This window comes from Schistocerca serialis, chromosome 2, assembly GCF_023864345.2.
Source record: "Schistocerca serialis cubense isolate TAMUIC-IGC-003099 chromosome 2, iqSchSeri2.2, whole genome shotgun sequence".
Taxonomy (NCBI): Eukaryota; Metazoa; Arthropoda; class Insecta; order Orthoptera; family Acrididae; genus Schistocerca; species Schistocerca serialis.
This window is the reverse complement of record NC_064639.1, coordinates 506,155,902-506,172,464: the sequence shown is the minus strand read 5'-3', so window position 1 is coordinate 506,172,464 and position 16,563 is coordinate 506,155,902. Positions and strand designations below refer to the sequence as shown.

Genomic DNA, 16,563 nt, shown 5'->3' with positions numbered 1-16,563 from the left:
TTAACGCACTGTGGATTTCTGTAGGGCTTTCCTATCTTGGTTTATGAACTCTGGTCTTCATCAGTCACAGCACCAGAGACCCCTACAGGGTCCATTTCTACCTGTCGCCAATTTTATGTTAGAGTATACAGCAAAAAAACAGAAACAAGTGTTCTTCCTCAAGCTCCCAATTACCTCTAAGGAATTTTCATTGTTATTAGATCAAACAATCCAGAGTAATACCACCCCAGGCATTATTTATCAAATATCCCTCGTAACATGACTGGCAGCCGCGATAACAAGCTTATCGTAGCTTGCGAATTCCACTGTCAGGAGAACCTAAACTGGAGAATAACCAAGGCGTGGTCTAAGGATGGTGTCATGAAGTTTCGTAAAGAAGGAGTACTTGTAGACCAATGTAGTTCCAATTTCTAGGTAGCCAGTAATGTGGTTTTACGGTAGGCAGTGGGAAGAATGTGAGTGTACAAAAAGGTGGAAATAAGTATCGCAACAGGCAAGAACTTGGACAACAGATGAGAAAGGGCAGTTGATAAATGTAGGTGCGGATAGTGAAAGAATGAAGGGGCTGGAGAAGTACAGATCAAATTAGGCTTGGGCAGCGGGCCGTCATACGACCGACACAAAGACAAAGTACTGAAACATTTCATCTGTATTTTACAAGTGTGGTCGGGTGGAAAGCACGGTGGGATTGTAGCGTAGAGGCAGTCATAATAATGGATGCTTATGCATTGCCGTTCTTGGCCTGCAACATTCTCCAATGGAACAGGAAAGGAGAGAAATACTGTAACTGTGGTCCGGAAACACCCTCCGCCGCACATCATAAGGTAGATTACGGAGTACAGTGGAAGATGCAGGATGCTCCTCCCGTTTGCTTCCTCCGCAGTCCCAATCACACAGGCCAAAGCGACTGCAGAGTATGATGCCATGCTGGTACCAGAGTGTGTAAAGCTAAATACTGCACTCATCCAACGACAACTCATGAGTATTTATGTTTCTGTCCCCCATTGTTCACTCTCGAGTATAGTGCGTTTACAGTGTGTGTTGTGGGCACGTTATTACTCCTCACACGACGGGTTGCAGTAGTTAAAAACACTGGACTCTTGTTTGCGATGAGTGGATTTCAGATTCGTGTCCACCCATACACGTATTAAGAGCGTACACGGGATCTGATATGTTAGGGCAAGGGACAAGGGGGTTCGGGGATGTGGAGGAGTACTCATATTAGTTTCATTGAAAGAGGATGTGTGGAGGGAGCGAATCATAGTCTATATATATATATATATATATATATATATATATATACTTAAACTATTTAATAATTGTGTTCTTTAAGCAACAAACGTACTGATGCTACTACTTTATAATAGGTACCTTAAATGAGCATGCGCTGTTTGTGTTAGAATTGTATATATTATATTGCTTTTGGGCAGGTAATACTCAGATGCTTGCTAATACTCTCTATACACACGGTTTCAGTAGTTTTCCACACTGCATGGTAACATTAGAACAAATATTGTGAACTGAAGGGCCTACTCCGCTAGAAGATTTTAGATCTCAGAGCCAGCTGGAATTTTCATCTGCAAGGAGAATAACATCGAATGGTGAAACAGTTTTGAAATTTCTTGACAAATGGCTGTGGGTCAGAGTTGTAAAACGACTGTAAGCCACCATAAACCATCATAAGTAGATGTAGACTACGGTAGTTATCCTTGTAGCTTTGGTCAGTTAAGGCCGTACCTGCATTACTTGTGCGCTAGGTGTGTTAGTTAGTCACTTGTCGGGCGCTACCTCACAACGGCCGCTTACTTTATACGTGCGATCATTGTCTTACTAGGTTCCCCTAAAAGCCGGAAGCAGTGAACTGTCTAGAAACAGCATTTACAGAAAAACTGAATTGTCAATGTTTAATACAAGTTTTGTTCGAAAACTGTTGATTTTTAACGTTGTTGTAGTAAAAATAAAGAAAAGAATACAGATTTGTCATATAGCGCTAGAAAACGCAACTTCCTCAACAAAAAGGTAAAATAAAAATAAATTGATATATATCAAACATTACTTCGTCAAACTTATATAAAACATGTTTCTGTTATCCATAAACAATTTTCGCAATTATCAGTAATAACGGGAAACTCCTGCCTTTGATCATGGCGAAGAACGTTCTGTTGAGTACAAAATAACAACTATAGTTACATATATTTGCACACGTAAACTGTACTTGCATCTAAAGTAATTTACTCTGGTTACATATAAGTGCATAAGTTATGCATTAAGCTAATTCTTATTACTTATAAAGTGCAGTCTGTGTTCTGCAAGAATATAAAATACGCAGTTGACTAACACTGATTGATGTTCGGTTCTAATTATATTCAAAACAAACAAAAAACCAAAGAGAAGTCGTCGGCTCCCAGTTTCTCTCTTAGACATTCATTTATGTTTCTTTCCCCACTAATACTACCAATAATCCTAGCATTTACTTCGTCATTTATGAAATGTACCAAAACTATCGAACTATAGTTTTGGTAGAGCGCGACTCTACTCTGGGTACATTGACACTAGTCACTATCCATTACATGTCCGGGCTTTCTTGAAGCTGATACCGAATGATCTGTACGTCGGGGTAGTGTACAAATCCGCTTTGCGAAGATCGAAACATTTTCCTAAGGAAAGGGATACATTTCTCTCCCTCACCCCCTCCCAACTCGATCCGAATCCTAAATTAGTTTTCCCGTGGTTTGCCTCAACCACTTCAGGCAAATCGTTGTATCTTGGACGGTTTCTTAAGAATGGTCGCGGCCGATCTGTTGCTATCTTGAACTGTGTTTGTGCTCTGTCTCTTGATTTCGAAGGAGACAGGAAGTTAACGTACAACATTCCTTCAAACGTAGTCCCAAATTGACTATTTACTAGTACCAAACTTTTTCTGAAACATGTCCTGTAGCATTTGTGATAGTTTTAACCCAGCCGCTGTTATTTTAGATAGCTTTCATTTATGACAGCTGAATGTTAGCTTCCAAACGGAGAAACTTTCGTTACTTACTTATGGTTCTCACACTGGTGACTGTAGTAATGCCATTGACAAATTACAAACAAGATGCTTGAGACGGTTTGATATAAGAAACTACCACGTTTGGCTAGGCGCGTGATGCTTTACCGTAGTCGCTCTATAGACACGTTTTGACGCATTGGTCATTGTGGTTTTCCACGTGACTCACTGTCTTCTAGCTGGTTTGTTGTTTGTAGGCGTACGGGCAGGGGCATTTCTCCCGAGAGGAGTAAAACGAAAACAAGTTTGGGTTTGTAAAGGTGAAGGACACGGCGAGTGCGGGGAGAACGTCTGCTGTGCATCCCGTGTGATTGTACTTTGGTGTAATTCCAAGGCGGCTGCTTTAAGATAAGGCACTTACGACTTCGTTTACTCATCTGTTTCCGATACATTATTGGGTAACGAAAGCAGTATTTGAATTGATATGTTCCTGAGTCGTTCTGAAGAATTTTTAGATGCCACAAATGCGACGCTAGTCTCAGTTTCCTCTCTCCTCTTCGACAGTGCCTGAAACGTTAGTAGGATATGCTAACGTGGCAACGTAGCTTGGCCGTAAATGCGCGACCTCAGCTATGCTAGATCGATCCACCGGCAGTCTGGGACAGTTGCATAGTGCATCCGAACAATAATTAGCGTCCTCAAATCGGAACATCACGTGAAAAAATGGAGCTCCTATTGCAGCGCTGGGGTTAAATTTTTACGTCTTGCTTCTACGCACGCCAAAAACTCTCAGTTTTATTCTAATTTGTTTACCTCTCCTTTTTGACTATGATTGCTTATGTAATTAACGATAAAGAGGTTAAACGAAGCAACTGAAAACGGCAATGAAAGTGAATTTTCGCAGTTTGAGCAAAACTGATCGATTTGCATCTTTCGCCAAGTATTCTAAAACCATTTGTATCAGTCCACTATCAATAAACAAAGTTTTGTTTTGAACAAGACTGTCTAGGCCACGCAATTTCCGTGGCTCTATATCCGTTGACAGTTCCTGTATCTGGCTAAGTAAGATATTACACTATATAGTAAACGAATTAACTGACGCAAAGGAACGTAGCCAAAATAAATAAAATCCCAAGTAATTAAAATATCTACTCAGTTCTGAGATAATGTCCCTCACTGAGCAAATCTTGACTCTTGAGTGCCAAGCTATCACAGAACTGCGCTTGCTAAGAATAGTGTCAGAAAAGAAGTAAAAAAACTGACCTTCTTGGAATACGAGTATCGACAAACAAAAAGTAATTTTATTACGGATTAGTAAGAAAATATGCTCATACACCTACCGAACCACGATGCCAGTGTGCGGCCGGGCATTCTAATGTGTCGTTAAAATTTCAGTTCACACATATACTCCAAACAATTTGTTGCAGAAATAGTGTCGGTAGCTGCACATCACACAACTTTTCGTGGCTCGTAAAAACTTCACAGGCTATAAGAAGAGCTGAGAACTTTATATTTTCCGCTCACACTGTCATTCGAATGGCCGTCACGCCTGTCACTTAGTTTGTTAACAACATCTCGTCGCTAGTTGCGCTTAGACCTTCCGGCGGTCTGTATGTTCACTAAAATGACAGCAGCTTCACCGTTGCTAGGCGACAGCTTTCTCCGCGCCGTGGACCAACAAGTTAGCCAACGTCATAGCGTGAAATGTCACTAAGCAACTGTGTGGCATTGATAATTCTGACGTGTAGCTAAGAAATGATATTTTTCATTAACTGATGATGAACATCACTGAATTCAGTGCATGATAAGCCTGTGTAATGACCTTAATTGGCAAACAAGAAAATTAGTTATGACTTTCGTATTTGAAATAACACAGTTGTTCTCCAGCTTCTGCTGCAAGTAATCGTTCACCATCTTTTTTTTTCAATTACTTAGGACAGCATGACGAGGGCCATAACGTGGTTTGATTGATACAAGCATCTTTGCTAATGGTGTACGATAACAACAGACAAACGCACGGAAATCTAAACATGGCAGCCAGAAGGGCCCATGGTGTACAAAGAGTCCTTACTAAATTGGAATCGTCGGTTAAGGCCGGTGACTATTATGAAGCTCATCAAATGTACAGGACTTTATATTTTAGGTACTGAAAGACATGGATGTTTGTATCTTCACCGGATTTTGTTGCGTCAAGGAATCAGTGACGATCTAACCTTGTTTATTTACCATAACAAGTAGTCGAATTGTTTGATACTGAGATGTATACACTGGTGGGCTTTGTTTCAGATACTTAGCGCAGAAAAAATATGAAGAATTGCTTCAGTTGATACACGAGGGTGCTACGTGGCTTTTGACAAACGATCAGGTACACACTATTTAAAGTGCAGAGTATGTTTTGATTAGTTGTAGAACTAAAGCCAGTGGTCGTAATAGTGAACACGCAATTTTCTCTATTCAGTTTTTAAGCGATTTGGTCAACACAAACAGGGAGTAAAAGTTATTATGAATGAAATCTAAGAGGGAGTTAAATTTATTTGGCAACATATAGCAGTGTGTATATGTGTGTGTGTTGTTTTCATGGTTTTATTGGAATGTATTTAATTACATTTTGCAAATGAAGCTATTAATTGTATTAATGCTACAAATAATTTTAACAGATATCACAGCTTGAGCGTTTAACACCAAATTTTGTGCTACTGTTCAGTGTTGTGGTTGTCATTCATTTTGACACATTGTAGGGCACTTGATTGGACATCTTTATTTTTTCTTTTGTTTATGCTTTTAGGTGGTGCTTTTTAATTGAACATTTATGTTTTGTTGAATTTTCAAGGTATCTACTCGTGGATAACCTATATTTTTACGAATTAGGGTGTATTATTGCTGTTAAATACGTTTTTCAACAGAGACTGTAATAGCTTCATTCTAGAAATAGACAAGAACTTTGGGAGTGTTGGGAAAGAAGTTGCATCCTCTTGTGTAGTGTAATTATTTATTCTGTAGAAATACAATAACATTGTCACACATGCATTAAATATGTCATTGTAGCAAGTGAATATGAATAAAGTGCATTGAATAATGACAGTAATAAACACTGAGAAGGAAATCTGTAATTTTACTTCATTTTTTTTCCTTTTGTGTTTTCTAAGTGTTATTTACAGTAACGCTCGAGATGCTCATGCATGTTTTAGATTGGTGCCTTTCTAGCAGTCGAAATTATTTGAACATAAAACTTTAATATACTGAGTGAAAGTCACTTAGTGGGCACCCCCTCCCCCTTTGGCATTTTCTGTAGTTTGTGTGTTATACATGTGCACAGTAGGCATCATAGTACTTGTTGGAATCTTATCTATTATCTAATGTACATTATCTTAATTTACCTTTTTATGATGAAAAGGGCATTAAATATGATAAGTTTGTATAAGTATAACCTAAATGTAAATATTATCCTATGCTACAGGCCAGTTTTTTTACTACACCTTTATTTGCCATTCACATTCGTTGCCTTCATCAACTTGCGAGCAAATTGTGATCTTTCAACTTAACCTATGCTACAGATCAGGCTGTTACCACAACCAAGATTTAAAGGGATTTGGGGGAGAGGTCCAATATTCCACACAGACCACTTTATTAACCCATTAATGTTGGAAAACAGTCTCCTTGGTCAAATAATTCGATGCAGTTAGTGACCTTTATTCTAGTATCATAGAATGGAGCCCGTTAAACATGCCCATGCTGTGTGTCAGCTTTCACATGTCAGTACATTTGATTGTATATTATTTTTTAAAATATAGGATCAAGTGACAGACCTATCTGTAGCAGTTTGTCAGCTCGGTATTTCTTTTTTCCCTTCATTGACTGCACCTGATTATCAGTTATTGTATTTACTTTGGTTTATTGTGGTTTTCTTTTTTCTCTTCTTAATTATATATTGGGTATGTCTCCTATGGGTTGTCAGTTGTTTTTCTCTAGTGTTTTGGCAGATATTTGCAGATTTGTTTTTGCAACATGTAGCTGGTGTCAGCTCAATCAAATCCTGTTCATCATGTCTCATACAATGCCTGGTGTTGAGGGAAACCGTTAGTTTGTTCCCCAAAACCAACAAATTATTTTTAAATCAGAATTTTATGTGCCTGTTTCATAGAGTACTCACAGATTAGTCTAGTGCATTATTTATGTTATCGATATTTATTACCAGGAACAGCAAAACATGAAGAATAATTAGTACCCCAGCAGCACCTGAGTAACATGTTTCTGTAGGGTGGCAGCAGTCAGCATGGACCAGGACAGTGGTGTCACTGCTGGAGTACTCATTATTCTTCATGTTTTACTGTTAATACTTATTGCTTAGATGAATATTGCACTAGACTAATCTAGTACTGCTCTGTCGAATGGCACAAAAAATTCCACTTAATAATGATTTTGTTTGTAACATGCTTACCATGTATTGTGAGCCTCTGCCAATGTTGTACAGGAAGCGAATATGGGGTGTACTGCTCTTACATGGCAGTACTGGATGCATAACAGCTCCTCATCAAGCCACTTCCCTCTGTTGGATAATGGAACTTCCCCTGTTTGCAGTTTAATGGTTCAGTTAACATATTTTTAAACTATACCCTGTAGTGCAATGGGCATATAGTGTAGTAAATGAAAAAATTAACTAAACAAAAAGGAAGCAGAATAAAATAATTTAATTATCCTTGGCAGTTGTCCAGTGTATCATTGATTGATAGGTATTCATTAGGATCTTTGGACTCAGATTTGTAATGAACAATTCTTTTAAAATTAATCACAGGTCAATACAATTTCAGTAAGTAACTTTAATGAATGGTTCTATTTTATTCAATTGTAGATCACAACTAGTCCCCATATGCTCTCACATGTAACCTCTTTATCTCGTGAGCTCGAAAACATAACTGGATACGGTATGAAAAATTTGTCGTTCAAAGGTGGAGTGAAAGAGGTTATACACGAGGTTCATAGTTTTGTAATACGATTGAGTTACGAAATACATTGTGAACTTCGGTATTATAACAAATATTTCAGTGTTAAATAACGAATTGTTTCTTCATTTACTGAATATTTGAATGATATATAGAAAAAATACAATTTTGCTGAGATAAATGTGTAATTTGAAAGCTGAAGTTTGTGGCAGGACCATCTCACCTCTTGAAAATGATTTGTGAACTAACTGAAAGTCCAGGTCTTGAAAATCACAAAAATAATAAATGAACAGGCTGACAACCTGTACCACAAAATTTTATATTGTAACAAGCAGCGAATTGAGGTCAACAAAGGTCCACAGTGACAGTTTTATGGGTTGCAATACTTTGCTATAGTGCGTCCCATGCTTGTGCAATAGGATTTAAGTTTGAGGTGAGTTGTCCACCCTAGACGTGGGATTGTCGCACACTGCATCTGATAGCTCACAAAGTACTCAGAGCAGGTTTGCATTATAAACAAGTGGCTCTGTTAACAAACTGGAGATGTGTGGCCTACATGCCTCTGGGACGTTTCTAGATACTTGCTAGTCGGATGTTCTTGGACACTGATGGCAACAAAATGAAGCTGGCGTTTGACTGTAGAATGTGCCTGAACTTGTTCATTCTACTGCTGAATATTTCCTTCCTAGAAGCCTATCACCTGGAAATAACACTAGTAGTGATTTTCGACTTTTAGCCTGTCTCACACTGACTTTTGCTGGCCGCTGCTGTGCCAGTGGCATTGGAAAATATAATGTTATCCAAATACACACCTAAGAGAAAAGAAACAACATGTCACGAAGGAATAATCTGAATGGGATGGAAATATGTAGATGTGATGTATTTGTACAGACAAACAAATGATTACAATTTCAGAAAAATTGGATGATTTATTTAAGAGAGAGAGCTCTACAAATTGATCAAGTCGGCAGTGCATTGGTCCACCTCTGGCCCATATATAAGCAATTATTCAGCTCGACATTGATTGATAGAGTTGTTGGATGTACTGTGGGATATTGTGCCAAATTCCAGTTGGCACATTAGATTGTCGAAAACCCGAGCTCGCTGGAAGGCCTTGCCCATAATGGTCCAAGTATTCTCAGTTGGGGAGAGATCCGGCGATCCTACTGGCCAAGGTAGGGTTTGGCAAGCATGAAGACAAAAAGTGTAAACTATCACCGTGTATGTAAGGGCATTATCTTGCTGAAATGAAAGCCCAGGATGGCTTGCTATGAAGGGTAACAAAATGGGACATAGAATAGCATTGACGTAACACTGCTGTAAGAGTTCGGCGACAACAAAAGGAGTCCTGCTAAAAAAAAAAAAAAGACATCCCAGACCATCACTCTCTCCAGATACGTCTGTGCTTGTCGTCGGGGCTCAATTCAAAGTGGGACTCGGCACTGAAGACAATACTACTGCAGTCAATGAGATTCTTGGCTGAAGGTGTGCCTGGAGAGAGCATAACACACAAATGACAAATCGGATGAACAATAAAGTAAGTGACTCATTTTTAAAATGATGACATTTTAAAGATTTTGTAGAGCTACATCTAAACAAAGCACATTGGTTTCAAATTGCTGAATTGAACCAAGCAAAAGAGGATTTTAACATGGGAAACACTGTACTTTCTCTGGGCTTGTCTGCCGTGCCAACCACGTGGCACATCTCATTGAGTAAATCTGGCACACTTTTTCTCATTTGTATCTGCTTCATGTTTTCAGCATGAACCAGGAAGTCGGCTGCATGTCTGGTTGTACTATATCCATGTACAGCCATCTGTTCCAACCACAGGCGGTGTCTGAAGATCCTTTCTGTATATAGAAAACTTCGATGTTGCCAAACAAAACAATGGAAGAGATTTTTTTGTCTTCATGTTTTTCTTGAATAACAGAACTTACATTGCAGTATGCTTTTTGTCTTTGTTGCAGTTGACCAGTGGTGCTGATTTATCCATTCTCTTTGTCGATGTTCTTCAAAAGTCTGAGAATGCACCATCTGATGATTATTTTAAGAAACTGTCACGGTAAGCTGCAAGTTAAAAATCTTCACTAAGAATATTATTTTCTAGTACTTGCAAGTCTAGCACTCTCATATTTTATTTTATGTTTCGGTTTGTTATAGTGTAATGCCCTATACTGCCAACAGAAATATGTCCAAGGAAATAATATCTCTAGCTTTCACAAGAACAGTTTCTTCCTAGGAGTAAGGAGGAGCTGATTGGGGGAACCTCTCAAAACTTCCGAACTGCATATAATGGCCTTCCAAAGTTTAGTGACAGAGAATTGTGTAGGAACCATTAATTGATATCACTGAAAATTTCATTAAACATTCTTTCAGAAACTATTCATGATTTGCTAGTTTTTTGCAGTGTTTATAGCATCAGCACTTGGGGGAGGGGGGGGGGGGGGGAACTATATCCATATTAATCTCCTTTCATCAGTAAAATTTCACACACACACACACACACACACACACACACACACACACACACACACACACACACACACACACACAAAGGAGAAACAAGAAAAAGATAAGGGCACAAAGTTGGATTTATTTGGGCAACCAGTTGGATGATGACTAATAGCTTAATACAGGACTGTTTCCAGTTGAAACCCTCTGCATCCTGTCAAAGAAATAACATTTGAGCTGTTTTGCAGGGTTTATTGTTACAACATTATATTCTAATTTACTTAAAAGGATGTTGTGATTTACACAGAGAATCTTTAACAGATCACAGAATATACGAGTTACCTGCAATTTGTTCTCTAATAATTGGTATATTTTTGTTGAATGCACAAATAGCTTTCTCGATATCGAAACCATTTAGAAATCCAAACTATATCTTCAACAATGTATTGTGTGTAGTTACATGGTTAAGAAACCCACTTGTATATTATATTTGCTAAAATTTTAACAAATACTGTCACAAATGAAATTGTATGGCAGTTTGATGGTATTTCTTTATCTTCTTTCTTATACACTGCCTTAACTTCAGTGTATTTCAGTAAATCAGTAAATGTTCCAGTGAGCATGACTGATTACACATACAACTTAATATGTTATTAAGCTCAAGAGGACCCACTTTAATTGACTTTGTTGATATATTACCATAGCCGCTAGTTTCTTAAAGTATTTTTCTTTGTACATTGGATGATATTCTTATATGTAACACTGTTCATTCAGTAGCCCTATGGCGAGGAGGTATTCAGTGAAATGGAACATACCAAGAGGGTGGGGATGTTAACACTCCTTGAACTAATCACAAGTGAAACAGTCATGGAGGATGAGAATGAATGAAATTTTAAACATACTTTACTTTTAAAATTTATACAAAGTTAACTGTGACATGTAAATATATACTTACTACAGTGCACATGGTAATTCTTAGAATATTATAATAAGTGTTCTTTAAAAGATTGCATTTCTCACACACATTACATTACAATTCTGAAGAAGTACGGAAGTCAAATATCACATTGAATTCACATTATGTGATGTTGATAAATTATACATACAGATAATTTGGTTCTTATCAGAAATTCATCTGTGAAGTTGGAGGACTTAGCAACTAACAAATCATGTAAGCTCTTCTTACAGTGTATCATAAACTTTTGTATAGTTACTGGCAGTTACTGAAAATGTGTGTTTGTGACTAGTGGACACATACCTACGTCAAAGTAAGTAATCTTAAGTCTCTATGTAGATTCTTTTTTATTCCTAGAGTTGTTGTAGGTGTGAAAGAATGATGTATTATTTACAACAAGTGTGATCAGGAAATGAAAATATGCTGAGAGCCAGCAGTTAACGGGATTCTGCTTGAGCTTGAATTCACACCACAAATTATTCACATTATATGCTTTTTGGACTTGGAGAGCTTTGACTTAGCTTGATTGTTTGCACCAAAATAGTATACAGCATGCAATTATACAGTGAAAGTAAGCAATGATAATGAACCTCTTTGGAAAGCATTAATGAACATCTGTTGTGCTCTATAGATGAATATCTTAACAGGGATTGTTAGACCAGCTTAAGTAAAAATGTCTGTTAGATTCAGTTTTGACAGCAGTCAAGATGAGGTATTTTGTGCATGATAAATTTATTAAAATTGGATAACAATGTTTCATTCTGCAAGTGTATTAATTCTGTAAATATTAGCAGTTCCAGTTTACTGCAATATATTAACCTATTTTGACAATCTGACAAGTGATCAGGATAGTGAGTATTGTATTCAAATGTTTTATGTTTTTATGTTCTGGTTCCAGTTTCTGACATGTTCCACATCCACAAGAATTATTTCATTTTTGGGTCTATGGAACAAAAACTGAATCTAATCTAATCTTAATTAATTAATTAACAGTTCTGTTCTACTATCCTCTATAACTATCTTTGTGTCAGCATAACTACGGCAACCCACATCCATTGAGTCTGTCTGCTGTATTTCAAACCTTGGTTTCCCTCTGCTGGTATCACTCCCCCATGTAGACATACACTTGCTAAACATAGATTTATATTCAAATTTCTGTTTTTCCAAAAAGCTTTTCTTGCTTCGCAAGGTTTTTAAATGTTATACAATACAGGAAGTTTCTAACGATGTGGGTGATAAGAAGCGATGTGAAGTTGGATTGCAACATTCACTCCTCTCACACATCGGTTGACTTACTTGTTACATACAGTCGATCTTCTTCTCTGGATTGCCTGCTATGTCGACCTCCAAAAACTTCTTCTCCGAAGAATACTGCTGGTTAAAAGGAATTTATGACTCTCTCTCTACTTTTGAATTAATTTAGTACTCGAGGAATACTTTTAGTTCAGTCCTGGCATATTTCGACTTCCATGAACGTATTCACCATTTCTCACATGAGTATTTGAATGTTCACAAGTCAACCGATTTGTCTTGCGTTAGAATCTATAAAATACATCTCCAATAAAGTTGGTTTAACAACCACGTAATTTATGAACTCGTCTTGCCTCTAGCGAGTACTGCAGGTGAAGTACTTAAGTCTATAATCAGTTGTTCATTTTTCTCTAACAACACTCACAGTCACTAAAACAGCAAAGAATACTGCATAATTACTTCTTGTTCTTCCAATACAGCTTCCGTGGTGCGAGCGGCAAACACTTGTCGATGCTGTTCGACCATTGCGTCTACCTTGTTCTTGTGACTCCTTTCCAGCCTGCACACACATACATGTGCTGCACAGTTTGTATGTTCTCTCACACTTATTTTTAAAATATTGTATGTTCGAGGCGGTAGAAGGGCGAGTGGTTCTAGAATTTACGCTGAAATTCTTGAATCACTACGAATTATGGAACCAGGTTCAACTCAGTTTCTGAACCAAGATGAAAATTGATGTCCAGTCAACAACATTTATGCAATCAGCCCTTAAGTGTCTCATTTCCTAAATTAATTCCCTCAGCCTCACCTAATTTAATTCGACTACATTCCATTACCATTGGTTTACTTTTGTAGATCTTCACTTTTAACCTCTTTCCAAGACATCCCATTCAACTGATTTTTCTCTCTCTGACAGAATTGTAATGCTATCAACAAACATCAACATTTTTAATTCGCCTCCCTAAATTATAATCCACTTACCAAATTTGTCCTTGGTGTCCTTTATTACTTGCTCAGTATACAGACTAAATAAGATCAAGGAGGGGCCCTTCTCAACTATTGCTTCCCATTATTGCTGCTGTGTGAGTTCCGTACGAGTTGTGGATAACCTTTTGCCCTGTGTGCGTTATCCCTGCCACCTTAAGAATTCTATAGAGTATATTTCAGTCAATATTGTCAAAAGCTTTCCTTGATCCTTTAAACACTATAAATATGGGTTTGTGTTTCTTAAATATTTCTTTTATGATCAATCAGAGGATCAGTATTGTTTCGCATTTTCCTACTTTTCTCTTGTAAGCAAACAGATCTTCCCCAAGGTCAGCTTACACCAGTACTGTAAATATTGAGTCTCAGTATTCTGCAACCATGACTTATTAAACTTGCAGTTTGATTATATTCACACCTTTAAGCATATTGTTGGTTTGGAATTTGAATAATTATGTTGTTCACAAAGTCTGGTGACATTTACTCTTTCTCATGTATCTTGCACACCATGTGCAATAATTTTTCATGGCTGGCTCTCCCAAGCAGCTCATTAATTATGAGAGAATGTAAGGGGTCTCGTTTCAGCCTCCCATGTAATCTTCATATATTTGTTTTTCTGTTACTATAATTCTGTGTTTAAGTTCATTTCCTGTAAATACTGCTTCTATGTATTTCTTTCACCTCCGCTATATATTCTTTGCTAACGTTGGCTCCCTATCTCAACACTTAATATTCGTGAAGCTGCTTCTGTTCTTTGATTTTCATGTCCATGGCATTTATCTTACCCATAATCATACATGCTTCTAAAGTTTCTCATTTCTCATCTAACCATTTCTGCTATGACATTTCAGAGGTACTTTCACACATTAGGATCACATAAACACCTCTTCGACTAAATTACTCGTTATGTAAATAACAGTTAATCTGTACTTGTACACACATTGGCAAAAAATTATTCTTTATGAAATTGTGTAATCTACTAACCACTTCTTCTATTAGCTATTGGTAATATGCCATCAATAACTAATGGTTAATTAGTAATTTATTAACCATCTAACTAGATAATCCAAGACGATTAGCACATCCCTGAAAATAAAGAAAATATGTGAAATGCTATGCAAAATATCCAGAATTTCATTGTACCGGTCAAACCAGTAACAGTATGACATTCTGTCACTAGATGTCTGGAGGTACACATTGTAGCTCCTATGGCACAAAGTTGACGGATGCAGTTGTGCACCTGTGAGCTATAGTGGTGTGTGTCAGGATGTGTTTCAGTGCTTCTGCGACCTGTGAAACAGATAACGTGAAGGAGTAACAGATTTGGAGTAAATTGTGTTTCAAGTTGAAGAAAATTGCAACTGAAATGCACCACATGCTGACAGAAGCATGCAGTGAGACTGTACTGAGTCAAGCAAGAACATTTGAATGGACCAAGCACTTCAAGGAAGGTCAAAAATCTGTGGAAGATGACAAACATTCTGGTCAACTGTCAATGTGCACAACATGGTACCGTATTTACTCGAATCTAAGCCGCACCTGAAAAATGAGACTCGAAATCAAGGAAACAAAAATTCCCAAATCTAAACTGCACCTGAAATTTGAGACTCGAAATTCAGGGGGAGAGAGAAGTTTTAGGCCGCACCTCCAAATTGAAACAAAGTTGGTCCATTGTAATATGAGACACAATTTAGCTCGAATGAATGACGATACAGCTACAGTTGTTTGGTTCAAGTCGTAAGCTAAGCAGTTAAGCTTTACCAGGTAGCCATTGCTATGCATTAGACGCTCCGTCCGTATTTATACAGGTACCCTTACTTTTTCACGTGCTTCGTCTGGTTTGAATTGATTGCTTATTTTTCTTTGATCTGATCAGTGCCGTTCTCTTTGTTATAGGTGTTTACATCATTCTAATCTGAAAATGCATTATTTTACTGTGTTGTGCATTGTTTGTCGCATTTTGATGATGAGTGTTTACGACCTGTCGTCGCTCGCCGCATGTCTTGCTTTTGTGTGCGATACCGCCGCTTCAAATTAAAAAAAAAGAGAGAGCAAATAATAGACTGTGTGTGATAGAAGATGTTGTGAAGGAGAGTTTAGCGAAAATTTTTCTTTGTTTGAAAGTCTTTGCAGATGCCTCTTTAGTACATTACATTCTGCACAGAAATTAGAGTCATCTTAGATTTAAAAATCTAGTCAGTTGTTGTGCTTCATTTCTGACTGTATGACTATTCGGCGTAAGAATAATACGAATATAAACTTGACATGATATGTATATTCTTCCGCGTTTTCTGTTGTCTCACTCTAGTTTCGTAGCAGACAGGATTTAAATGAGATAGCAGCAAACACGAAAGAATACATGGCAAAATGTTTATATTCGTATTATTCTTATGGGGAAGAGAATACTGCATGTGATTCGCAATTCATAAAAGTTCTTATTAGCAACCATCTCTTGTCACAAGTAGGAAAAAATTCAGAACGTAGAGTTGACCATATTGACAAACATACCAAACAGTCTTCTCAGTCGGATTTTCGTAGTACATTGAAAGGCTACTACATTCGAAGATGAACAATACGGAATTTATATTTACTTCGTTGGATAATGTATGAAAATCCACTGGTCGAAACTCGGAGCGGAGGAAAAAAATCTCGTCTTCCACCTTAATTTATTTACTGACGCAGAGGTTTTGGCACCAGTATTTATCTTTGTGCCTATAAAGCATGGCTCTGTAGCGCTACATATATTCGACGGCAGAAGTTAATTGTGGCGGCACCTACCAACATTTTACAGAACTTCCGCTTACTTTGCACTCGATTCTAAGCCGCAGGCGGCTTTTTGGATTACAGAAACTGGAAAAAAGTGCGGCTTAGATTCGAGTAAATACGGTAAATGTTCACTGAAGTGCATGATGTGATTCACAAATACTGAAGGTAGACAATTCATGATGTTTGTAACAGACTTTGAGTTCTAGCAGATGAACTGAACACGAGATGAA

General features: G+C 37.6%; 1 protein-coding gene across 1 annotated transcript in view; it reads left to right on the top strand.

The window, feature by feature from the left end:
• Positions 1-4,967: 4,967 nt before the first annotated feature.
• The window catches only part of LOC126457468 (Golgi to ER traffic protein 4 homolog), a 76,100-nt gene continuing 64,504 nt past the window's right edge, over positions 4,968-16,563 (top strand). The window contains exons 1-3 of the mRNA XM_050093758.1: positions 4,968-5,126; positions 5,270-5,348; positions 9,894-9,988. Coding sequence (XP_049949715.1) covers positions 4,972-5,126; positions 5,270-5,348; positions 9,894-9,988 — 329 coding nt within the window. The 5' untranslated portion in view covers positions 4,968-4,971. The remainder of the gene's footprint in view (positions 5,127-5,269; positions 5,349-9,893; positions 9,989-16,563) is intronic.